Here is a 26,289-nt window from a genome sequence, read left to right as displayed (position 1 = left end):
TATGCCAGTGTTTCCCAACCAGGGAATGCTGGGAGTAGTAGTTTTGCAACATCTGGAGGCACCCTGGTTGGGAAACACTGGTGTATGAACTACAACTCCCAGGAGACTACAGAGATACAATAGAGGTGTTGGTGAACTACAACTCCCAGGAGACTACAGAGATACAATAGAGGTGTTTGTGAACTACAACTCCCAGGAGACTACAGAGATACAATAGAGGTGTTTGTGAACTACAACTCCCAGGAGTCTCCTGATACAGTAGAGGTGTTGGTGAACTACAACTCCCAGGAGACTACAGAGATACAATAGAGGTGTTGGTGAACTACAACCCCCAGGAGACTACAGAGATACAATATAGGTGTTGGTGAACTACAACTCACAGGAGACTACAGAGATACAATATAGGTGTTGGTGAACTACAACTCCCAGCCAGGAGACTACAGAGATACAATAGAGGTGTTGGTGAACTACAACACCCAGGAGACTACAGAGATACAATAGAGGTGTTGGTGAACTACAACTCCCAGGAGACTACAGAGATACAATATAGGTGTTTGTGAACTACAACTCCCAGGAGTCTCCTGATACAGTAGAGGTGTTGGTGAACTACAACTCCTTTATACACTCAAACAGCAGAAAGCTGACACGGCATGCTTGGATGTATAGTCTTACAACAGCTGGAGTCACCTCTGCAACTCCAAGCATGCACATACAGCAGAAAGCTGACAGGGCATGCTGGGATTTGTAGTCTTGCAACAGCTGGAGGCACCACTGGAATTCCCAGCATGCCCAAACAGCATATAAAATAACTGGGCATGCTTGGAGTTGTAGTTGTGAAAAAGATGGAGGGACCCCTATCAGGACAGTTTTATAGACAAACAATTATGTTTTTTTACCATTTTTCCTTTCACTATCCACTCTCCAGTGCCCACACTACAGTGAGCACGGAGGCAGCTGCTTCATCACTGGACAGGAGCCAGCATGGGGAGGGGGAGATGTGCAGAAGGGGAGGGTGTATGCATAGGGAAGGGAGATGTGGGCGTTACAATATAATAATTTGCTCGGGGGGGATAGAACAGGGGGAGGGCAGCAGCTTACAGGAAGTAAGCGCAAGGCATGATGGGAGATGTAGTTTTTCTTTCACTTGTCCTCAGTAATTCATGTGCTGATAACGGGAGAACGACTGGGCCAATTTTGATGGGGGAGACATCGTTGGAAAGGTCTTTCAAAGACCTATTAAATGAGGTAAAAAAAAGTTTTTTTGCCCAGCACTGCAGATGTCCTTTAAGGACTCAGGGTTTTTCCACTTTTGTTTTTTCCTCCTAACTTTTAAAAAATCAACGCTTTCAGTTTTCTACCTACAGACCCAAATGAGGGCTTGTTTTATGCGCTACCATTTTTACTTCATAATGACATCAGTAATTTTACCCAAAAAAGCTACAGCGAAACCAAAAAAAATTTTTTTTTTAAATGGCAGATACTTGCAAATAATTCTTATAATAAAGCAAGTACTACTGGTGATAGCTAGATATCCTGCCTGTTCTTCTGGTTTCAGACACAGTCTTGTAAATAGAAGTTGTATGGTACTTTGTACCGCTCACCTTTCCTGCATACGCGAGTCCTCCTTGGTTCTTGCACTGAGGGGCTACAATCCGATCTTGGCACATATAAATAGATGTGGTAATCACATAAAATAGTGTCTCTAAACGCGTTTCAGAGAATCCATAGGCTCCTTCTTCAGTAAAGTGGATACACTGAATAGTGAGATTTATTATGCTATCAATTCGCATTTTATCCATAAACCATATTTATATCATCATCATTGTGCATATATTTATAGGACCTTGAGCATTAGTATCATAGTCCTTGTCTATTTTATCCAACTGAGGTGAGGTATAGGTGCATTTTCTGGCTAGCTCAGTCCCACCAATTGGGTTTTCAGAAAATAAGCCATCCCAAACTTTTTGACTTAAAAGTAAAGGTGGCCTTGCAAAAAAAAACATGCCTTCATATGGCTCAGTTGATGGAAAATATACAAAGTATAAAAATAGTAATATAAGTCACTCTAGAAAACTAAAAAGGATGAAACCTCTTACCTTCTGGAGTGTGATATACAAAGTCTTCAAGATCTAAAAGAACGTCACTTAGAAAAGGTCGATCATACTAGATTTAGGAAAAAAGAATGTGTTAATATGGTGAGCCAGTCTTAAACACTCCTCTCATACGTATCAAAAAATCTAAAAGTGCCTTGAATATTCCAGCATAGGAACTATTTATCTAAGGATGACACACAACATGAAGGGACGCTTAATACTTTACTAGCTTAAAGGGGTACTCCGATGGAATTTTTTTTTTTTTTTTTTTTAAATCATCTGGTGCCAGAAAGTTAAACCGATTTGTAAATTACTTCTATTAAGAAATCTTAATCCTTCTAGTACTTATTAGCAGCTGTATACTACACAGGAAATTCTTTTCTTTTTGGATTTCTTTTTTGTCTCTGCTGACACCTCTGTCCATTTTAGGAACTGTCCAGAGCAGAATATGTTTGCTATGGAGATTTTCTACAGCTCTGGACAGTTCCTGACATGAACAGAGGTGTCCACAGAGAGCACTGTGGTCGTGACAAAATAAATCCAAAAAGAAAAGAACTTCCTGTAGTATACAGCCGCTAATAAGTACTGGAAGGATTAAGACTTTTTTTTAATAGAAGTAATTTACAAAATCGGTTAAACTTTCTGACACCAGTTGATTTAAAATAAATAAATAAAAAAAAAAAAAAAAAAAAAAAAAAAAAAAAAAAAAGGTTTCCCACTGGAATACCCCTTTGAGTGGATTATCAGGAAATTAAAAAAAACAATTCATTCCCTATCCACGGGCATTAAGTGTCTAATCGTAGGGGGTACAACCACTGGGACTCCCCCCAATCTCCTGGATGGGACCAGGCTCTTACGGCTCAATTCACCAGTCAGCCGCATCACGTGGATAGATGATTCGTTTCTTTCCACCTGATAACACCTTTAATATGCTAGCGCCTATGTGACATCATTTAGAAAAGTACTTCTACTGGGATAGAAAAAATAATCTCCTATCTTAGGGATAAGGGTCAGATTGCAGGGGGTTTCCCATGGCTTCCCAGCTCTCCTCCTAAATGGAGCGTGTCGACCACCGCACAAAGCTGTGACTGACACGCCCCTCCACATATCTCTATGTGAGAGCCAGAGATACCCGAGTGCATGCACTTGCTCTCCCATAGAGATGCATGGAGGGGGCGTGCCAGCCAATGCTTCGTGAGGTGGTCAAGACACTCGATTCAGGAGGAAGCAGGGGTACCAGGCAAGAGATTGTGGGGGTCCCAGCGGTCGGACCCCCCGAACTCTGACATTTATTCCCTGTCTTTAGTTAGGGGATATATTTTTCTATCCCGGAGTACCCCTTTAAAGCCATTGAGCAGTCGTTAACTGTGGATAAGTGACAGAGTTTCAGAAAATACTTCATTTTGAGACCTTGCATTAATTTCTTTTGTTATGCTAGACTCATGGCTCACATTTTTTCTGTATCACTCCTGGAAAAGTCTAAAGTTTATTTTACAGTACGTGCATCTGTTTAAGCCAATTTTAATTTAAAAAAAATACAAAAAATTAAAAAAAGATAAGATATGGTTTTTGGAACCTTTTGGAAAAGTTTCTTCATTTTTTCTTGAAAAATCTTCTCAACTTCATCAAAAGAAGTTACGACAACCATTGCATCGTTACACTTTTCAGAGCCAGGAGGCTATAGCAAAGAAGAAAAAACAAGCTTAAATATAGTGTGCATTATATAATATGCATAAGAAGAGACCTTTCACAGAAAAACTTTATTAAATAAACAGAAATACATAAGACCACTTATGATACTGTGCACAACTGTGTCCTAGAGAGCTCAACCCAATCTTCAGAGCTGTATGCTAATGCCCCATTAACTAGTCATTGGGGTGGGCAGCTTCCGAGAACTAGTCAGGGTCATACGGCTATAATAACGCCAACTAAGACATGGGGAACAAAAACCAATGAGCATCCTACCTCATCCACTGATTTTCCCCAGAGCTATGAGCAAGCGCAGGGGATAATGTGGGGCCCCTCTGGCTTGTCCGTTACGTCTTAGTGGGTGAGATTACAGAGAAGTATAAAAAAATAAAAGTAAAAAAAAATTTGATGGGGGAAGGTGCCTAAAATTTAACTTTTAACAACACCAGAAAAAATCCACCACAGAAATCATAATCTAGTGCTCAAAATGGCTAACATCAACTTAATAGTACATAAATAACGGATCGAGGACCAAACTGGGTATGCACAATCCCAAATTTGGTATGCACAATTTTTACATGCGTTATATCATAAGCAACTCTTCTTTACAGATTCCCAACGCATTTCAGCCAGTTTTAACTGTCATTTTCAGGGGAAATACAAAATGGTTACTCTGATTAATGTAATAGCTCAGCATATATTTTTATCCATATCACAGCTTGAGAGTTCATGAATGTTTAGTGGTTCAGAGCATCTCATCAAATGAACACCATCAAGATGTAAACAAATATGTTAATGAATGGTCAACTAGAGGTGCATCCAGGGTTCAGAAACCCCCGTTGATTACCCTTTAGTAACATAGTTAATAAGGTTGAAAAAAGACCAGAGTCTATCAAGTTCAACCTATATCCCTAATGAGTCCCTACTGAGTTAATCCAGAGGAAGGCAAAAAACCCTCATACTAGAGGTAAAAATTCCTTCCCGACTCCAAATATGGCAGTCAGAATAAATCCCTGGATCAACCTTCTGTCCCTATAAATCTAGTATACATAACCAGTAGAGATGAACGAACTTAGAGTAAAATTGATTCGTCACGAACTTCTCGGCTCGGCAGTCGATGACTTTTCCTGCATAAATTAGTTAAGCTTTCCGGTGCTCCGGTGGGCTGCAAAAGGTGGATACAGTCCTAGGAGACTCTTTCCTAGGAATGTATCCACCTTTTCCAGCCCACCGGAGCACCTGAAGGCTGAACTAATTTACGCAGGAAAAGTCATCAACTGCCGAGCCGAGAAGTTCGTGACGAATAGAATTTACTGTAAGTTCGTTCATCTCTAATAACCAGCTATGTTATTACTCTCCAAAAATGCATCCAGAACCCTTTTTAACTCTTTTGAGTTCCCCATGACCACCTCATCAGGCAGAGAATTCCACAAGCTCACTGCTCTTATAGTAAAGAACCCCCCGTCTGTTCTGGTGTAGAAACCTTCTTTCCTCTAGACTTAGAGGATGTCTCCTTGTTATGAATACAGTCCTGGGTATAAATAGATCATGGGAGAGATCACTGTACTGTCCCCTGATATTTATACATAGTTATTAGGTCTCCCCTAAGCCTTCTTTTTTCTAAACTAAATAACCACAATTCTGATAATCTTTCTGGGTACTGTAGTCCTCCCATTCCCCGTATTACTCTGGCTGCCCGTCTTTGAACCCTCTCCAGCTCCACTACATCTTTCTTGTACACTGGTGCCCAGTACTGTACACAGTATTCTGTGTGTGGTCTGACTAGGGATTTGTACAATGGTAGAATAATTTCCTTGTCGTGGGCAACTATGCCCCTATTGATGCACCCCATGATTTAATTATTTTGGCAGCAGCTGCCCGACACTGGTCCCCACAGCTAAATTTACTGTTAACTAAGACTCCCAAGTCTTTTTCCACATCAGTCGTCTCAAGTGTTCTCCCATTTAATACATAATCCCAGCCCAGATTTTTTTTCCCATGTGCATTACCTTACATTTATCAGTGTTGAACCTCATCTGCCACTTCCCAGCCCAAACCTCCAACCTATCCAGATCCATTTGTAACAGTGCACTGTCCTCTATAGTGTTTACTGCTTTACAGAGTTTAGTATCATCTGCAAAGATTTCTACTTCACTATTCAACCCCTCTACAAAGGTCATTAATAAATATATTAAATAGAACAGGACCCAGGACTGATCCCCCTGTGGTACCCCACTAGTAACAGTCACCCAATCAGAATAAGTACCATTAATAACCACCCTCTGTTTCCTATCACTGAGCCAGTTACTTAACCACTTGCACACATTCTCCCCCAGCCCAATCCCTCTCAATTTATGCACCAACCTTTTATGTGGCACCTTATGAAATGCTTTGGAATAATCCAGATATACGACATCCAGCGATTGCCCCTGGTCCAGTCTGGAGCTCACCGCCTCATAAAAGCTGATCAGGTTAGTTTGACCGGACCGATCCCTCAAAGCCATGCATTTATTTTTATCAAGATTCTACAAAATAGCATCTCTTAGAAAACTCTCAAACAATTTACATACAACCGAGGTTAACCCCTTAACGACCACGGACGTAAATGTACGTCCTGGTTTGGCGGGACTTCCCGCACCAGGACGTACATTTACGTCCTGTGTATGACCGAGAGCATCGAAATGGTGCTCGCGTCGTACACTGCAGGTTCCGGCTGCTAGTAGCAGCCGGGGGCCCGCCCGTATTGGCTGACATCCGCGATCGCGAGGATGTCCGCCATTAACCCCTCAGATGCAGTGATCAATACAGATCATGGCATCTGTGGCAGTGCGGTACTTTGAATGGATGATCGGATCACCCGCAGCGCTGCCGCGGCGATCCGATCATCCAGCATGGCGGCCAGAGGTCCCCTCACCTGGCTCCGGCCGTCTCCCGGGGTCTTCTGCTCTGGTCTGCGATCGAGCAGACCAGAGCAGAAGATGACCGATAGCACTGAACAGCATTAGCAATCAAAGGATTGCTATAGATAGTCCCCTATGGGGACATAAAAAGTGTAAAATAAAAAAGTTGAAAAATGTAAAAATAAAAAGTTCAAAAATAAAATTAAAATAAAAAAAAATAATAATAAAAAGTGAAATATCACCTCCCCCAATAAAAATGAAAATTGCCTGTTTTTCCCCATTTTACCCCCAAAAAGTGTATTTTTTTTATATATTTGGTATCGCCACGTGCGTAAATGTTCGTACTATCAAAATATAATGTTAATTATCCCGTACGGTGAATGGCGTAAACGTAAAACATTTAAAAACTCCAAAAATGCTGCTTTTTTGTCACATTTAAAAAAAAAAATAATAAAAAATGATCTAAAAGTTTTATATATGCAAATGTGGTATCGATAAAAAGTAGAGACGACGGCACAAAAAATTAGCCCTCATACCGCCCTATATAAGGAAAAATGAAAAAGTTATAGGTGGTCAAAATAGGGCGATTTTAGATGACTGGTTTTGCACAAAAAGTTTTAGATTTTTTTTAAGTGGTACAAAAATATAAAAGTATCTAGCCATGGGTATCATTTTAATCGTATTGACCCACAGAATAAAGAACACGTCATTTTTACCATACAGCGTGAAAACAAAACCCTCCAAATTGCGCAAAATTGAGGTTTTCATTTAAATTTCCTCCCTTAAAAAAAAATAATAAATTTGGGGGGGGGGGGGGTTTGCTATACATTTTATGGTAAAATGAGAGGTCATGCAAAAAACAAGCCCTTATATGGGTCTGTAGATGGAAATATAAAGGAGTTATGGATTTTAGAATGCGCGGAGGAAAAAACGAAAACGTAAAAATAAAATTGGCCTGGTCCTTAAGGGGTTAAACTAACAGGCCTATAATTCCCGGGGTCACCTTTTGACCTCTTTTTAAATATTGACACCACATTTTCTATTCGCCAGTCCTGGGGAACCTTCCCTGTCACTATAGAGTCCCTGAATATTAAAAATAGGGGTCTGTCTATTACATTACTTAATTCCTTTAGAACACGGGGGTGAATGCCATCTGGACCTGGTGATTTGTCCATTTTGATTTTTTGTAGGCAGCACTGTTCTACCTGGGTTAGGCTGGGTTCACACTACGGTTTGCAATTACGGTTCCCGTATACGGCTGGGAGGAGGGGTGGGCGGGGCTTAATCACGGCGCCCGCCCTCAGCCATATAGGGGAACCGTAGTTAATGTATGTATGAGCCGACCGGAGTGAACCGCAGCCTCCGGTCGGCTGCTTTTTCGGCCGTATGCGGTTTCCCAACCGCAGGCAAAAACGTGGTCGACCACGTTTTTGCCTGCGGTCGGGAAACCGCATACGGCCGAAAAAGCAGCCGAGCGGACGCTGCGGTTCACTCCGGTCGGTTCACAGACATACATTAACTACGGTTCCCGAATACGGCTGAGTGCGGGCGCCGCGATTAAGCCCCATCCACCCCTCCTCCAAGCCGTATACGGGAACCGTAATTACAAACTGTAGTGTGAACCAATCCTTAGACAGGTGACCTGTACTGGGGAGTTTACCTTATCACACTGTATTTCACCTAGCATTTCATTTTCCTCAGTGAATGCAGTGGAAAAGAATCTGTTTAACCCCTTGGGGACGGAGCCCATTATGACCCTAAGGACGGGAGCATTTTTGCAAATCTGACCACTGTCACTTTAACCGCTTAAAGGGTACCTCTCATCAAAAAAAAACTTTTGATATATTATAGATTAATGTATGCAGAATAACTTTACAATTGCATGTTATTAAAAAATATGCTTCTTTCTATTTAATTTTCCACTTTGAAGAAAAGACCACTAGGGGTCTCCCTACCAATCCTGGCAGCAAGCATTTCAGACTCATGCTGGAGTCCTAAACACTACGAGCTGCCAGTCTGCTTTGTTCACAAAGGAGAACACTCAGAGCTGCCAGCCTGCTTTGTTCACAGCCTGTTTGGCTGTGAACAAAGCAGGCTGGCAGCTCTGAGTGTTTAGGACTCCAGCATGAGTCAGAAATGCTTGTTGACAGGACTGATTGGGAAAAATACAATAGAAAGAAGCATATTTTTCATTAACATGCTATTGGAAAGTTATTCAACATTCATTAATCTAAAATATATGAAAAGTTTATTTGATGAGCGGTACCCTTTAAGGACCGGGGTTTTTTCCGTTTTTGCATTTTCGTTTTTTGCTCCTTGCCTTTAAAAAAAATCATAACTCTTTCAATTTTGCGCCTAAAAATCCATATGATGGCTTATTTTTTGCGCCACCAATTCTACTTTGTAATGACGTCAGTCAATGTGCCCAAAAATCTACGGTGAAATGGAAAACAAAATCATTGTGAGACAAAATTGAAAAAAAAAAAACGCAGTTTTGTAAATTTTGGGGGCTTTCGTTTCTACGTAGTACATTTTTTGGTAAAAATGACAACTGATATTTATTCTGTAGGTCCATACGGTTAAAATGATACCCTACTTATATAGGTTTGATTTTGTCGTACTTCTGGAAAAAATCATGACAATTTTAAAGGTATTAATTTCCCTGCATGAAGTTATTTCTGACCCATATAACTTAAATTTTTCCATGTATGGGACGGTATGAGGGCTCATTTTTTGCGCCGTGATCTGAAGTTTTTAACGCCACCATTTTTGCATTGATAGGACTTATTGATCGCTTTTTATTCATTTTTTCATGACATAAAAAGTGACCAAAAATGCACTATTTTGGACTTTGGAATTTTTTTGCGTGCACGCCATTGACCGTGCGGTTTAATTAACGATATATTTTTATAATTCGGACGCGGCGATACCATATATGTTTATTTTTATTTACACAGTTTTTTTTTATGGTTTTATGGGGAAACGGGGGTGATACTTTTAATAGGGAAGGGGTTAAAGGGTACCTCTCATCAAATAGACTTGATATATTGTAGATTAATGAATGTTGAATAACTTTCCAATAGCATGTTAATGAAAAATATGCTTCTTTCTATTTTATTTTTCCCATCAGTCCTGTCAGCAAGAATTTCTGACTCATGCTGGAGTCCTAAACACTCAGAGCTGCCAACCTGCTTTGTTCACAGCCAAACAGGCTGTGAACAAAGCAGGCTGGCAGCTCTGAGTGTTCTCCTTTGTGAACAAAGCAGATTGGCAGCTCGTAGTGTTTAGGACTCCAGCATGAGTCTGAAATGCTTGCTGCCAGGACTGGTAGGGAGACCCCTAGTGGTAATTTCTTCAACGTGGAAAATTAAATAGAAAGAAGCATATTTTTTAATAACATGCAATTGTGAAGTTATTCTGCATACATTAATCTATAATATATCAAAAGTTTTTTTGATGAGAGGTACCCTTTAAATTATATTTATTCACTTTTTTTTTTCACTTTTTTTTGCAGTGTTATAGCTCCCATAGGGACCTATAACACTGCACACACTGATCGTTCACATTGATCACTGATTTCTCATAAGAAACCAGTGATCGATGATTCTGCCGCTTGACTGCTCATGCCTGGATCTCAGGCACTGAGCAGTCATTCGGCGATCGGACAGAGAGGAGGCAGGTAGGGACCCTCCTGCTGTCCTGTAAGCTGTTCAGGATGCCGCGATTTCGCCGCGGCTATCCCGAACAGCCCACTGAGTTAACCGGCATGGTTTCAGTTTCACTTTATACGCCGCGTTCAACTTTGAACGCCGCGTCTAAAGGGTTAATAGCGCGCGGCACAGCGATCAATGCCGTGCGCTATTAGCCACAGGTCCCGGTCGTTGTTAGAGGCCGGGCCCGACCCGCTATGACGCGGGGCCACACGTTATAGATCGGGAGCGGACACATGACGTTCCAGTACGTCATGTGTCCTTAAGGGGTTAAGCATTAATAACTCTGGGATGCTTTTACTTAAAAATTTGATTTATGCATTTTTTCGTGACATATTCTACTTTATGTTAGTGGTAAATTTTCGTCGATACTTGCATCATTTCTTGGTGAAAAATTCCATGAAAAATTTTGAAAATTTTGCATTTTTCTAACTTTGAAGCTCTCTGCTTGTAAGGAAAATAGACATTCCAAACAAATTATATATTGATTCACATATACAATATGTCTACTTTATGTTTCCATCATAAAGTAGACATGTTTTTACTTTTGGAAAACATCAGAGGGCTTCAGCAGCAATTTTCCAATTTTTCGCAAAATTTTCAAAATCGGAATTTTTCAGGGACCAGGTTTGAAGTGAAGTGGATTTGAAGGGTTTTCTGGTTAGAAATACCCCATAAATGACCCCATTATAAAAACTGCACCCCTCAAAGTATTCAAAATGACATTCAGTAAGTGTGTTAACCCTTTAGGTGTTTCACAGGAATAGCAGCAAAGTGAAGGAGAAAATTCAAAATCATTTTTTACACTGGCATGTTCTTGTAGACCCAGTTTTTGAATTTTTACAAGGGGTAAAAAGGAAAAAAATCTTCTAAAAATTTGTAACCCAATTTCTCTCGAGTAAGAAAATACCTCATATGTGTATGTCAAGGGTTCGGCGGGTGCACTAGAGGGCTCAGAATGGAAGGAGAGACCAGGGGATTTTGGAGAGTGAGTTTTTCTGAAATGGTTTTTGGGGGGGCATGTCCCATTTAGGAAACCCCTATGGTGCCAGGACAGCAAAACCCCCCCACATCGCACACTATTATGGAAACTACACCCCTCAAGGAACGTAACAAGGGGTACAGTGAGCCTTAACAACCCACAGGGGAAAAAGGAGAAAATGCCCCCCAAATTTGTAACCCCATTTCTTCTGAGTATGGAAATACCCCATGTTTGGACGTCAAGTGCACTGCAAGCGAACTACAATGCTCAGAAGAGAAGGAGCATCATTGAGCTTTTAGAGAACAGTGCACCCCCCCACATGTGACCCCATTTTGGAAACTACACCCCTCACGGAATGTAATAAGGGGTACAGTGAGCATTTACACCCTACTGGCGTTTGACAGATCTTTGGAACAGTGGGCTGTGCAAACAAAAAAAAATAACTTTTCATTTTCACTGACCACTGTTCCAAAAATCTGCCAGACACCTGTGGGGCGTAAATGCTCACTGTACCCCTTGTTACATTCCGTGAGTTGTGTAGTTTCCAAAATCAGGTCACATGTGGGTATTTTTTTGAGGGGGGTGTATGTCAGAACCGCTGTAAAAATCAGCCACCCCTGCACAAATCACCAATTTAGGCCTCAAATGTACATGCGCGCTCTCATTCTTGAGCCTTGTTGTGCGCCCGCAGAGCATTTTACGCCCACATATGGGGTATTTCCGTACTCAGGAGAAATCGAGTTACAAATTTTGCGGGTCTTTTTTTCCTTTTACCTCTTGTGAAAATAAAAAGTAAAGGGCAATACCAGCATGTTAGTGTAAATTTATTTTTTTTACACTAACAGGCTGGTGTAGACCCCAACTTTTCCTTTTCATAAGGGGTAAAAGGAGAAAAAGGCCCCGAAAATTTGTAGTGCAATTTCTCTCGAGTACGGAAATACCCCATATGTGGCCCTAAACTGTTTCCTTGAAATATGACAGGGCTCCAAAGTGAGAGCGCACCATGCGCATTTGAGGATTTGGGGATTGCATAGGGGTGGACATTGGGAATCACTAGCGTAGAATACCCCAAACAGGGTGCCTCCAGCTGTTGCTAAACTCCCGGCATACCTGGACAGTCAGTGGCTGTCCGGAAATGCTGGGAGTTGTTGTTTTGCAAGAGCTGGAGGCTCCGTTTTGTTAACACTGCCGTACAATACGTTTTTCATTTTTATTGGGGGGGGATACAGTGTAAGGGGGTGTATATGTAGTGTTTTACTCTTTATTAGGTGGTAGTGTACTGTAGTGTTTTTAAGGTACATTCGCACTGGCGGGTTACGGCGAGTTTCCCGCTAGGAATTTGCGCTGCGGCGAAAAATTTGCCGCAGCTCATACTTTAAGCAGGAAACTCACTGTAAACCAGCCCGTGTGAATGGGGGGGTGCAAACCTCCAGCTGTTTCAAAACTACAACTCCCAGCATGTACTGACAGACCGTGCATGCTGGGAGTTTTAGTTTTGCAACAGCTGGAGGCACACTGGTTGGAAAACCTTCAGTTTGGTTGGTAAATACTGAGTTAGGTAACAGAACCTGTGTGCCTCCAGCTGTTGCAAAACTACAATTCCCAGCATGTACTGATCACAGAAGGGCATGCTGGGAGATGTAGTTATGCAACAGCTGGAGGTACGCAACTACAACTCCCAGCATGCAGAGACAGCTGTTTTCTGTGTGGGCATGCTGGAATTTGTAGTTTTGCAACATCTGGAGTGCTACAATTTAGAGACCACTGAACGTTGATCTCCAAACTGTGGACCTCCAGATGTTGCAAAACTACAACTCCCAGCATGCCCAGACAGCAAACAGCTGTTTGGGCATGCTAGGAGTTGAAGTTTTGCAAGATCTGGAGGGATACAGATAGTGGTCTCAAACCACTCGATGAAAAAATGTGCATTCAGCTGTTGCATAACTACAACCCCCAGCATGCACAGACTACCAAAAGGGCATGCTGAGTTGTAGCAGTGTGCCTCCAGCTGTTGCAAAACTACAACTCTCAGCATGCCCTTCGACTGTCAATGCATGATGATTGTTGCAGTTTTGCAACAGCTGGAGGCACACTGGTTGCGAAACACTGAGTTAAGTAACAAATGCTCAGTGTTTCGCAACCAGTGTGCCTCCAGCTGTTGCATAACTACAACTCCCAGCATGTATGGTCTGTCACTGCATGCTGGGAGTTGTAGTTTTGCAACAGCTGGAGGTTTGCCCCCCCCCCTCATGTGAATGTACAAGGTACTTTCACAAGGGCGGCTTTACAGCGAGTTTTCTCCTGAAGATAAACCCAACGGCGTGAATGTACCCTAAAAACACTACACCTACTCAAAATAAAAAGTAAGACACTACATATACACATGCCGCCCCCCCAATGGAAAAAAAATAAAATAAATAAAGTCTTGTATGGCACTGTTTCCAAAACAGAGCCTCCAGCTGTTGAAAAACAACAACAACTCCCAGTATTGCCGGACAGCCACTGACTGTCCAGGCATGCTGGGAGTTTTGCAACAGCTGGAGAAACCCTGTTTTGGAAACACTGCCGTAGGGTATTTTTGTGGTGGATTCACATTCCCAATTTAGGCCTCAAATGCGCATGGCGCTCTCTCACTTTGGAGCCCTGTTGTATTTCAAGGAAACAGTTTAGGGCCACATACGGGGTATCTCAGTACTCAGGAGAAATTGCCTTATGACTGTTGGGGGGCTTTTTCTCCTTTTACCCCATATGAAAAGGTAAAGTTGGGGTCTACACCAGCATGTTAGTGTAAAAAAAAAAAATTTTTTTTACACTAACATGCTGGTGTTGCCCCATACATTTTCACAATCGGTAAAAGGAAAAAAAAAAATTTTTTAATAAAAAAAAGACCCCCAAAATTTGTAACGCAATTTCTCCTGAATAGGAAAATACCCCATATGTGGGCGTAAAATGCTCTGTGGGTGCACAACAAGGCTCATGAGTGAGGGCGCAGTATGTACAGTTGAAGTCTAAATTGGTGATTTGCACAGGGGTGGCTGATTTTACAGCAGTTCTGACATGAACGCAAAAAAATAAATACCCTCATGTGACCCCATTTTGGAAACTACCCCCCTCACGGAATGTAACAAGGGGTATAGTGAGCCTTAACACCCCACAGGTGTTTGACGAATTTTCATTAAAGTTGGATGGGAAAATTGAAAAAAAAAAATAAAATCACTAAAGTGCTGGTGTTACCTTACATTTTATTTTCACGAGGAAGAATAGGGAAAAAAATGCCCCCCAAAATTTGTAGCCCCATTTCTTCTGAGTAAGAACATACCCCATATGTGGATATAAATTGCTCTGCGGGCGACCTACAATGCCCAGAAGAGAAGGAGCGCCATTGGGATTTTGGAGAGGGAATGTGTCTGAAATTGAAGGCCATGCGTGTTTACAAAGCCCCCATTGTGCCAGAACAGTGGACCCCCCCCCCACATGTGACCCCATTTTGGAAACTACACCCCTCGCATAATGTAATTAGGGGTACAGTGAGCATTTACGCCAGATAGGTGTCTGACAGATTTTTGAACAGTGGTCCGTGAAAATGAAAAGTTTTTCATTTGCACAGCCCACTGTTCAAAAGATCTGTCAAACGCCAGTGGGGTGTAAATACTCACTGCACCCATTATTAAATTCTGAGAGGTGTGTAGTTTCCAAAATAGGGTCACATAGGGGGGGGGGGTCCCTGACTGCTATTCCAACCAAATTCTCTCACCAAACGCTCAATGGCGCTCCTTCTCTTCTGAGCATTGTAATTCGCCTGCAGAGCACTTTACATCCACATATGGGGTATGTTCTTACTCAGAAGAAATTGGGTTACAAATTTTGGGGTGCATTTTCTCCTTTAACCCCTTGCAAAAATGTAAAATTTGGTGGAAAACCAGCATTTTAGAGAAAAAAAAAATAAAATCATTTAACACACCTGTGGGGTGTTAACGCTCACTGGACCCCTTGTTACGTTGCTTGAGGGGTTTAGTTTCCAAAATGGTATGCCATGTTGGGTTTTTTTTTTTTTTTTTTGCTGTTCTGGCACCATAGGGGCTTCCTAAATGTGACATGCCCACCAAAAAGCATTTCAGAAAAACTCACTCTCCAAAATCCCATTGTGGCTCCTTCCCTAGTGCACCCACAGAGCACTTGACATCCACATATGAGGTATTTCCTTTCTCGAGAGAAATTAGGTTGCAAATTTTGGGGGGCTTTCTCTCCTATTACCCCTTGCAAAATTTCAAAAACTGGGTCTACAAGAGCATGCGAGTGTAAAAAATGAAGATTTAGAATTTTCTCCTTTACCTTGCTGCTATTCCTGTGAAACACCTAAAGGGTTAACACTTACTGAATGTCATTTTGAATACTTTGAGGGGTGCAGTTTTTATAATGGGGTATTTATGGGGTATTTCTAACATGAAGGCCCCTCAAATCCACTTCAAAACTGAAATGGTCCCTGAAAAATTACGATTTTGAATATTTTGTGAAAAATTGGAAAATTGCTGCTATACTTTGAAGCCCTCTGATGTCTTCCAAAAGCAAAAACATGTCAACTGTATGATGCAAACATAAAGTAGACATATTAAGGGAGATTTATCAAAACCTGTCCAGAGGAAAAGTTGCCCAGTTGCCCATAGCAACCAATCAGCTAGCTTCTTTCATTTTAAACAAGGTCTATACAAAATGAAAGAAGCACTGATTGGTTGCTATGGGCAACTGAGCAACTTTTCCTTTGCACAGGTTTTGATAAATCTCCCCCATTGTGTATGTGAATCAATATATAACTTGGAATATCTTTTTACCTTACAAGCAGAGTTTCAAAGTTCGAAAAATGCAAAATATTCATGAAATTTGGGGATTTTTCACCAAGAAATGATGCAAGTAATGACAAAAATGTACCACTGTGTTAAAGTAGAATACGTCACGAAAAAACTATCTCGGAATCAGAATAATCGGTAAAAGCAACCCAGAGTTATTAATGCATAAAGTGACAGTGGTCAGATGTTCAAAAAAAAGGCCGAGTCCTTAAAGGACAACTGTAGTGGTCAAAAATTCCTGCCCAAGTGCTCCCCAAACAAAAGTTATACAATTCTGTCTATTAGTTTTATTTACCTATATGCAACCGTTTATGAAATATTAGAGTTGCCAGCATAGCCCAGTAGTCTTGCGTCAGTCCCCTATTCATTACATAGCAGCCGCCATCTTGGGGACGGAGTTGTGTTCCTCCCAGCAGTCCTTGCGATTTTCTTTTCCTCCCCCTAGCCTCCGTCGGGTCCCGCCCGCTTATGCATATGCATAAGCGGGCACTTTCTGAGGCAGCCATAGGCTCTGCCTCAAAGACACCCCTATCTGTAACCTCCCTCTTTGCCTGGTATCTGTAAGCTCCAAGCATGCATGCGCACTGCACACACGGCGTTCCCTGGCCAAACACGTGATCACCCATGCTCTCCGTCGGCCAATAGGATTTATCATCCCCTGTGCGTCACGTGATATCATTCCCTGGCCAACGGGGTGATCACGTGTTTGCACAGGGAACGCTGTGAGCACGGAGCTTACACATAGAAGGAGCACTCGGAGCTTACAAATGCGCTCCTATCTGTAAGCTCCGTGCGCTTCTTATATCTGTAAACTCCTTACAGATAGAAGAAGCACACGGAGTTTACAAATAGAAGGAGCAGCTTTCAAATAGGGGCAGTGTCTTCTGGGTCCAGGTATTTGCCCAGATGAAAGCTGTGTGTGCCGTGCGCATGCGCGCACGGACCTCACAGATAGGGGCATGGAAATCTAAAATAAATCTATTTAAATATGTAAATGAAATATAACGCCCCTAACCTATAAATGTGCTGTACAAAGAATAAAGTTCTTTATTACTGGAGAATTTGGCTGTTTTGTGCTTTATTGCCTTACCAGACTGCTACACCTCACCTTTACCTGATCGCTACACCTTAGCACACATACTGCTGACATGTAAGTATTTAATAAAATACTTATAGTATGTATATATATATATATATATATATATATATATATATATATACACACACACACACACGCTATATTATATATATATATATATATATATATATATATATATGCATTTAGACCATAAAATAATGCCATATAATTTTATAATATATATATAATATTTTATATATATTATAAATCCATAATTTACAAATATATATATATATATGAGTGTGTAATGTATATTATTAGATAATTACAGCACATATATATATATATATATTATATCTAATTATATGCATATATATATATATATATATATATATATATATATATATATATATGCATAGAATAAGACAATAAAATAATGCCACATATATATATACACGGCGTGTAAAAGCGGCACTCCAGTATCCAAAATGCTAATTCTTTTATTCAAACATCCGTCAGTACAAACTGATCCCCTCAATGATGTCTTTATCAAGAAAGATGCTTGGTAACGACCAAAACCACAATATATTGATGGATATGTGAATAAACCACTTTGCCTTTTGGATACCGGAGTGCCTCTTTTTTTTTCCTGTTTAGGCTATTTGCTTACTTGGTGGGGTCGTGTTGAGACGCCTAGACCCGGCTAAGCACCCAGATTCCACCCAGCACCTGGAGTCCTTCAATAGTGCCACTCACACCCAATATATACTAATAAAATATATATTTATTCCATTTTCAACATTCTTGTGTTATCATGCTTTATGTTTGTTAGCCGTCAAACCTTTTTTCCATGGATGATTATGTGAAATATAAAGACAACATTGCCCTTTGTTCAATCTTGTCTGTAAATTTTTGACCGTCCACTACAGAAAAAAGGTTTAACTACTATCAAAACATGGTTAAAAAATATATATAGGCTTTGGGAGTAGGGTCATAGTGTGTTGGAGCCAACCTATTCAGTTAGGTCTGTCTGGAATCTGATAATCCAATTAGTGTGCTCCAAACACCCAGACCACCGTCTAACTCCCACCTTTTTTTTTTATTTTATTTTTTTTATATTGTCTGACCATGGTTTTTTTGCTGTAAAAACTTTGTTGTCAGGTAGACGTTGGTAATTAACATACCACTTCGGCTTTGCCAGAGTCCAGACAGAGCTGGGGGAGATGTTGTCTTCACATTTCAGACGTCTACCAAGGAACAGGTCAGGAGCCTGGTCAGACTTTAAAAAAAAAATCGGGGGTGGTGCTGGTGATTTGTTATAGTATTTTGGAGGACACTCATTTACGTATTAGAATTCAGACAGGATAACTAAATTGCTTGGCTCCAACATACTCTAAGTCTTCCCCTAACCCCCTCTCTTTTGTTCTCTACTCCAAGAACTTTATCTCCTAGCAAATCAAAAGACATCTGTAGTGCAAGACTTTTACATATTGCTGTGCCATGGTGGCAAAAATAAACAAAATAAACTTTAAAGGGGTATTCCGGGCAAAAACATCTTATCCCTGATCCAAAGGATAGGGGATAAGATGTCTGAACACGGGGGGGGGCCCGCGATCTCCCTGCAGCAGGCTGCATTCTATGCGTAACTGCACCTGCAGTTTCGGAAACCTCCGGGCTTCCGATACAGGGACGTGACGCCACGCTACGCCCACTACATTCATGTCTATGGGAGGGGGAGTTGCGGCCGTCATGCCCCCTCCCATAGAAATGAATGGAGGTGGCGTGGCGTGACGTCACGTCCCCGTATCGGAAGCCCGGAGGTGCAGGTGAAGTTACGCATAGAATGCGGGCTGCTGCAGTGAGATTGCGGGGGGTCCCAGCAGCGGGCTCCCCCGCGATCAGACATCTTATCCCCTATCCTTTGGATCGGAGAAAAGATGTTTTTGCCCGAAATACCCCTTTAAATCACTTTTCTACATTCACCTGTTTGTCCGGTACCGGCCTCGCAGTCCAGCGGTGCCTCATTCAGCTTCCTGGGGATGGGAACGCCACAGAGCCGTCAGCGTATCACCGGCCGCAGCGATGTCCCGCCTCGGCCGGTGATACGCCGACGGCTCTGTGGCGTTCTCATCCCCAGGAAGCTGAATGAGGTTCGCACCGCTGGACCATGAGGCCGGCACGGGACAAACAGGTGAATGTAGAAAAGTGATTTTAAAGGGGTATTCCGGCCAAAAACATCTTATCCACGATCCAAAGGATAGGGGATAAGATGTCTGATCGCGGGGGGCCCGCTCTGTCTATTCAACTCCCTGGTGGATATTGACTAACGCTGCGTATCAGTGGTGAGATGGAAGATTTCTGCAGCCGTTGAGTGCAGCATTACTCACTGTAGGCCTCATTTCTATGTAATAGTAGCTGTAGTAACTCCACACAGCACATTCATAGTTGAAAAAAAAAATCAATAACCATATTGAAATTGATGGAAAATATTAACAATTTAATCCTTTAACGATGCAGGACGTATATTTATGCGGCGTCCCGAACAGCTTGCAGGACACCGGGAGGGCCCTTACCTGCCTCCTCGGTGTCCGATCGGCGAATGACTGCAGTCAAGCGCCGATAACGCTTATCGCAGGCGTGTTAATACACGCCTGTGATCAGGATGAGAGATCAGTGTGTGCAGTGTTATAGGTCCCTATGGGACCTATAACATTACAAAAAAAAAGTGTTAATAAAGGTCATTTAACCCCTTCCCTAATAAAAGTTTTAATCACCCCCCTTTTCCCATAAAAAAAAATAAAACTGTGTAAATAAAAATAAACATATGTGGTATTGCCGCGTACGTAAATGTCTGAACTATAAAAATATATTGTTAATTAAACCGAAAGAGCGAGCGATCCCCGGGCTGTATTCTTCTTACTTCCTTTTAGCCCGGAACATCACACGGAGCTTCAGCCTATCACCGGCCGCAGCGATGTCTCGCCTCGGCTGGTGATAGGCTGAAGCTCCGTGTGACGTGTCGGGCTAACAGGAAGTAAGAAGAATACAGCCCGGGGACCGAACACCTGTACCGGAGTGTACCGGGGCTCATTGGCAGGTAAGAGAAAGTTTGTTATCTTTTATTTTGCATCCCGGACGGGATAAAATGAGAAAAGTGCGCGCCGGAGTACTCCTTTAAGGGGATAAAAAACAGCTTTACTGCAGAGAAACAAGTGGAGAAAAGGTCTATTAGTCATAGTCATCTATAAGACAATGCTCGAATAAGAAACCAACTTCAGTGAATAAGAAACCACCTTCAGCCTCGTGTGGAATAACCTATAATTTCCATCAACAGAGGGTGAGGAGAGCCTGTAGGCCCCACCAGAAGGGAGCGGTAATAGCCTGTAGTGCCACTCATCTGTATACATTTAAGGTGAAATAGCCTGCAGGCTTCACCAGCATAGAGTGGTAATAGTCTACAGCATTACGCCTCTACACTTAATTATATAGTGGAGGAACCTATAATTTCCATCAACAGAGGGTGATGATACCCAGTAGGCACCACTCACTGATTTCTATTAACAGGGTAGAAGAGCCTGTAGGCCCTACCATCTAAATAGGTTATCAATAGAGAGATAGCTCCCTCTATTGTAGTGACCGGCTGCTCCTAATAATTCTTATATAGAGGACTCATTTTAACAATCACTAATTCACCTGTTTTTAGTATGATTATTCATTAACAGCTAAGTTTTAGTTAGTGTCCTAATGGGACCTTTGTGCCCTGGACCTAGGTTTTCGGGGCTTAGGTGAATCAATTTAAAGATAAAAGCACCATATTTTTGCACTTTTTTTGGCATAAAGCTAAGCCAACTAAAAGATGGTGCAATGATATGTCGTCTTTGCCCAGTAAACCACATGGTTCTGAAGTAACAATTGGGAGTGGTAGTTTTACAACAAGTTGGCGAAGAAGAGTGGTCTCCAAATAACGGACCTCCAGCTGTTGCAAAACTACAACTCCCAGCATGCCAGGACAGCCGTTGGCTGTCCGAGCGTGCTGCAAGTTGTAGTTCTGTAACAGCTGGAGGCCCACAATTGGGGGGGGGGGGGGGGAAGCTGCTCACCGCCGGCCAGTTTCTCCCCTCACCGCTATGAGACCCCCTTAGCATTATATACACAGCGAGCAGGCTGAAGTAAGTGCCCGTACCCCGGGTTCCTCACATCAGTTACCTTGGACTTTCTTCTGTGGTTTCCGTACATGCTAGTACAATACAGCCCGCAACAAAACCGCACAGAGCTTCTATTGTAGTATTCAAACTTTGCAACCTTCTTTCATTGGCTAACGAGTCTACGCGTGCGTACAGGACGTAGGAAAACTTAGAGAGCATGCGCAGAACTCCGCTGAAAGCGTACGGTGATGTGTAAAGTAGGTTTGGAGCGTAGCCCTGCGCACGCGCAGTTGTCCGTACAGCGCAGTGGTGATGTAAAGTTTTTTCCTATCTGTGGAAAACGCCATGCGCATGCGCGAGTTCACAATATTAGCGTACGCTACGCTAATTGCGTAATGTCTGCGTAATGTCGCGCATGCGCAGTAGTTCTACCGTAGACTCGCGCATGCGTATTGCGTTTTTCACAGATTGGAAAATACCTGTGATGTAAAGTATTTTCCAATCTGTGAAAAGTGCCATACGCATGCGCGAGTCTACGCTATTAGCGTAGACCTAGCGTAGGCTACGTTAGTAGAGTAAACCTGCGCATGCGCAGTAGTAAATTTAGCTTTTTGGAAAATACTTTAGATCATAGGCTTACGTTAATAGCTTATCTCTTAGCGTAGCCGTGGAAATTAGCGTAGTTAGGCTTACCATAGATTTATAGTAGTGTAATGTACCTAGCATAGGTTTTAATTTAGCGTAGTTTAGGATTAATAGGGAAAGGAGGTAGTGTATAGGTTTTGAAGGGACCACAACTCAGCATGCCCAGACAGCTAAAGGCTTTCCAGGCATGCTGGGAGTTGTAGTTTTACACTGGAATAGAGTAGTTAGCGTAGTGTTAGCGCAATTTTAGCGTATTTAGTGTAGCGTAGTGTTAGCGCAATTTTAGCGTATTTAGTGTAGTGTGTTAGCGCAGTTTTAGCGTATTTAATGTAGTGTAGTGTTAGCGCAGTTTTAGTGTATTTAGTGTAGCTTAGTGTTAGCGCAGTTTTATCGTATTTAGCCTAGTGTAAGCGCAGTTTTAGCGTATTTAGTGTAGCTTAGTGTTAGCGCAGTTTTAGCATATTTAGTGTAGTGTTAGCGCAGTTTTAGCGTAGTGTAGTGTAAGCGCAGTTTTAGCGTGTTTAGTGTAGTGTAGTGTTAGCGCAGTTTTAGCGTATTTAGCGTAGCTTACTGTTAGCACAGTTTTAGCGTAGCTTACTGTTAGCACAGTTTTAGCGTAACTTACTGTTAGCGCAGTTTTAGCGTATTTAGCGTAGCTTAGTGTTAGCGCAGTTTTAGCGTAGCTTAGTGTTAGCGCAGGTTTAGCGTAGCTTAGTGTTAGCGCAGTTTTTTAGCGTAGTGTACTGTTAGCGCAGTCTTAGAGTAGTAAGTGCAGCGTAGTATTAGCGTAGTGTGCAGTTTAAACATAGTTAGCGTAGTTGTACGCAGGTGTAGTCAGCTAACTTAGTTTTACAGGCAGATAAAGCGTAGTTTAGAGAGTGTAGCTTAGCTTAGTTCTAAAGTGAAGGTGCTACAACTCCCAGCATGCCGCAAGAGCCAAAGGCCGTCCAGGCAGGATGGAAGTTGTAGTTTTGCAAAAGTAGCAGAGGCACTTGCGCTCTTCTACATTAAAGTAACAGAGGCCATTGATCTCTGCTACATTAACGTAGCAGAGGCGAGTACATCCTTGTACGTTAAAGTAGCAGAGGCAGTTGTGCTCTGCTACGCTAATGTAGTATTCAGCCCTCTGTATAGATGGCTGGATACAGTGATCAGAAGGCCACTTACCCACCTCCGTTCCTTCTCTGTCACTGGACGTGTAGCATCGCAGGAAGATGACATAGCTGGAACAGGGGTGGTAAGTTAGGCTCTCCAGGGGAAGATCCCCAAAAAATGTACTAACCCATTTTTTGGTGTTTTTCTTCTCGTTTCAGATACGTGAATGTGGAGGACTATGTCGGATTCGGTGGACTACGACCATGACCTGCATTTTTTCTTTTGTTTTAATAAAATGGTTAACGAGGGCTGTGGGGGAGTGTTTTTCCTAATAAAAATGTTTTAACTTGTGTGTGCTTTTTTTTTTATTATTTCTTTACAGGCTTAGTAGTGGAAGCCGTCTTGTAGATGGAGTCCATTACTAAGTCTGGGCTTAGCGTTAGCCCCAAAAACAGCTAGCGCTAACCCCCAATTATTACCCCGGTACCCATCGCCACAGAGGTACCGGGAAGAGCCGATACCAACAGGCCCAGAGCACCAAATATGGCGCTCTTGGGCCTGGGCGGTAACAGGCTGGCGTTATTTAGGCTGGGGAGGGCCAGTAGCGATGGTCCTCGCCCACCCTGGTAACGTCAGGCTGTTGCTGTTTGGTTGATATTTGGCTGAAAATGTAAAGACGGAGAACCACACACTTTTTTTTTTTTTTAAACAAAAAAAAACGTGTGGTTCCCGGTCTTTTCATTTTCAGCCAAATACCAACCAAACAGCAACAGTCTGACGTTACCAGGGTGGGCGAAGACCATGGTTGCGGGCCCTTCCCAGCCTAAATAACGCCAGCCTGTTACCGCCTAGGCCCAAGATCGCCATATTTGGCGCTCTGGGCCTGTTGGTATCGGCTCTTCCTGGTACCCCTGTGGCAGTGGGTAACGGGGTAATAATTGGGGGTTAGCGCTAGCTGTTTTTTGGGCTAACGCTAAGCCCAGACTTAGTAATGGACCCCTTCTACAGGACGGCTTCCACTACTATTCCTGTAAAGTAATAATAATTAAAAAAAAGCACACACAAGTTAAAACATTTTTATTAGGAAAAACACTCCCCCACAGCCCTCGTTAACCATTTTATTAAAACAAAAGAAAAATGCAGGTCATGGTCGTAGTCCACCGAATCCGACGTAGTCCTCCGCATTCACGTATCTGAAACGAGAAGAAAAACACAAAAAAATGGGTTAGTACATTTTTGGGGGATCTTCCCCTGGAGAGCCTAACTTACCACCCCCGTTCCAGCTTCATCATCTTTCTGCGATGCTACACGTCCAGTGACGGAGCAGGAACGGAGGTAAGTGGCCTTCTGATACAGAGGGCTGAATACTACATTAACGTAGCAGAGCACAACTGCCTCTGCTACTTCAACGTACAAGGACGTACTCGCCTCTGCTATGTTTACGTAGCAGAGCCCAATGGCCTCTGTTACTTTAATGTAGCAGAGCGCAAGTGCTCTGCTACTTTTGCAAAACTACAACTTCCATCTTGCCCGGACGGCCTTTGGCTCACTAGGTATGCTGGGAGTTGTAGCCCCTTCACTTTAGAACTAAGCTAATCTACACACTCTAAACTACGCTTTATCTGCCTGTAAAACTAAGTTAGCTGACTACACCTGCGTACAACTACGCTAACTATGCTAAAACTGCACTAACTCTACGCTAATACTACGCTGCACCTACTACTCTAAGACTGCCCCAACAGTACGCTACGCTAAATACGCTAAAAAACTGTGCTAACACTAAGCTACGCTAAATACGCTAAAACTGCGCTAACACTAAGCTATGCTAAAACTGCACTAACACTACACTATGCTACGCTGAATACGCTAAACCTGCGCTACCACTAAGCTACGCTAAATACGCTAAACCTGCGCTAACAGTAAGCTACGCTAAATACGCTAAAACTGCACTAACACTACACTACATACGCTAAAACTGCGCTAAAACTAAGCTACGCTAAAACTGCACTAACACTACACTACACTAAATACGCTAAAACTGTGCTAACACTACACTACGCTAAATACGATAAAACTGCGCTAACACTAAGCTACACTAAATACACTAAAACTGCGCTAACACTACACTACACTAAATACACTAAAACTGCGCTAACACTACACTAAATACGCTAAAACTGTGCTAACACTAAGCTACACTAAAACTGCGCTAACACAACACTACACTAAATATGCTAAAACTGCGCTAACACTAAGCTACACTAAATACGCAAAAACTGCGCTAACACTAAGCTACACTAAATACGTTAAAATTGCGCTAACGCCACACTAACTACGCTAAAATTGCGCTAACACTACGCTAACTACTCTATACCTGTGTATAACTACAACTCCCAGCATGCCTGGAAAGCCTTTAGCTGTCTGGGCATGCTTAGAGTTGTGGTCCCTTCAGCAAAACTACAACTCCCAGCATGCCTTGGCATGCTGGGAGTTGTAGTCTCTTCAAAATCTATACCCTACCTCCTTTCCCTATTAATCCTAAACTATGCTAAATTAAAACCTACGCTAGGTACACTACACTAATCTAAATCTATGGTAAGCCTAAGGCTACACTACGCTACCCACTAACTACGCTACGCTAAGAGATAAGCTATGATCTTCTAAAGTATTTTCCAACAAGCTAAATTTACTACTGCGCATGCGCAGGTTTACGCTCCTAAAATAGCCTACGCTAGGTCTACGCTAATAGCGTAGACTCGTGCATGCGTATGGCACTTTTCACAGATTGGAAAATACCTGTGACGTAAAGTATTTTCCAATCTGTGAAAAACGCCATATGCATGAGCGAGTCTACACTAGAACTACTGCGCTTGCACGACATTACGCAGACATTACGCAATTAGCGTAGCGTACGCTAATAGCGTGAACTTGCGCATGCGCAAGGCGTTTTCCACAGATTGGAAAAAACTTTACATCAGATCAGTGGCGTAGAAACTGTGCGCGCATGCGTACATAGTTTGAATAGGTAGCGTAATGTAGCAGGCAGGGAGAGAGGGAAACCAGCGTAGGCTTAACGTAGTTTAACATTAGTGTAGCGTATCTAGCTTG

The 26,289-nt window shown here is 42.3% G+C and overlaps 1 protein-coding gene across 5 annotated transcripts in view; it reads right to left on the bottom strand.

The window, feature by feature from the left end:
• The window catches only part of LOC130368159 (uncharacterized), a 143,717-nt gene that overhangs the window by 81,193 nt on the left and 36,235 nt on the right, over positions 1-26,289 (bottom strand). For 3 of the 5 annotated variants that reach the window (XM_056571536.1, XM_056571538.1, XM_056571532.1), the window contains exons 2-3: positions 3,670-3,771; positions 2,097-2,163 (exon numbers count right to left, since the gene is read on the bottom strand). In XM_056571536.1, coding sequence (XP_056427511.1) covers positions 2,097-2,163; positions 3,670-3,741 — 139 coding nt within the window. In that variant the 5' untranslated portion in view covers positions 3,742-3,771. Of the gene's footprint in view, positions 1-2,096; positions 2,164-3,669; positions 3,772-6,146; positions 6,168-21,502; positions 21,743-26,289 lie in introns of those variants that run through there. The other 2 variants (XM_056571528.1, XM_056571537.1) reach the window with 2 other exon arrangements.

Source organism: Hyla sarda, chromosome 1 (assembly GCF_029499605.1).
Source record: "Hyla sarda isolate aHylSar1 chromosome 1, aHylSar1.hap1, whole genome shotgun sequence".
Classification (NCBI taxonomy): Eukaryota; Metazoa; Chordata; class Amphibia; order Anura; family Hylidae; genus Hyla; species Hyla sarda.
This window is presented reverse-complemented; position numbering and strand designations above follow the sequence as displayed.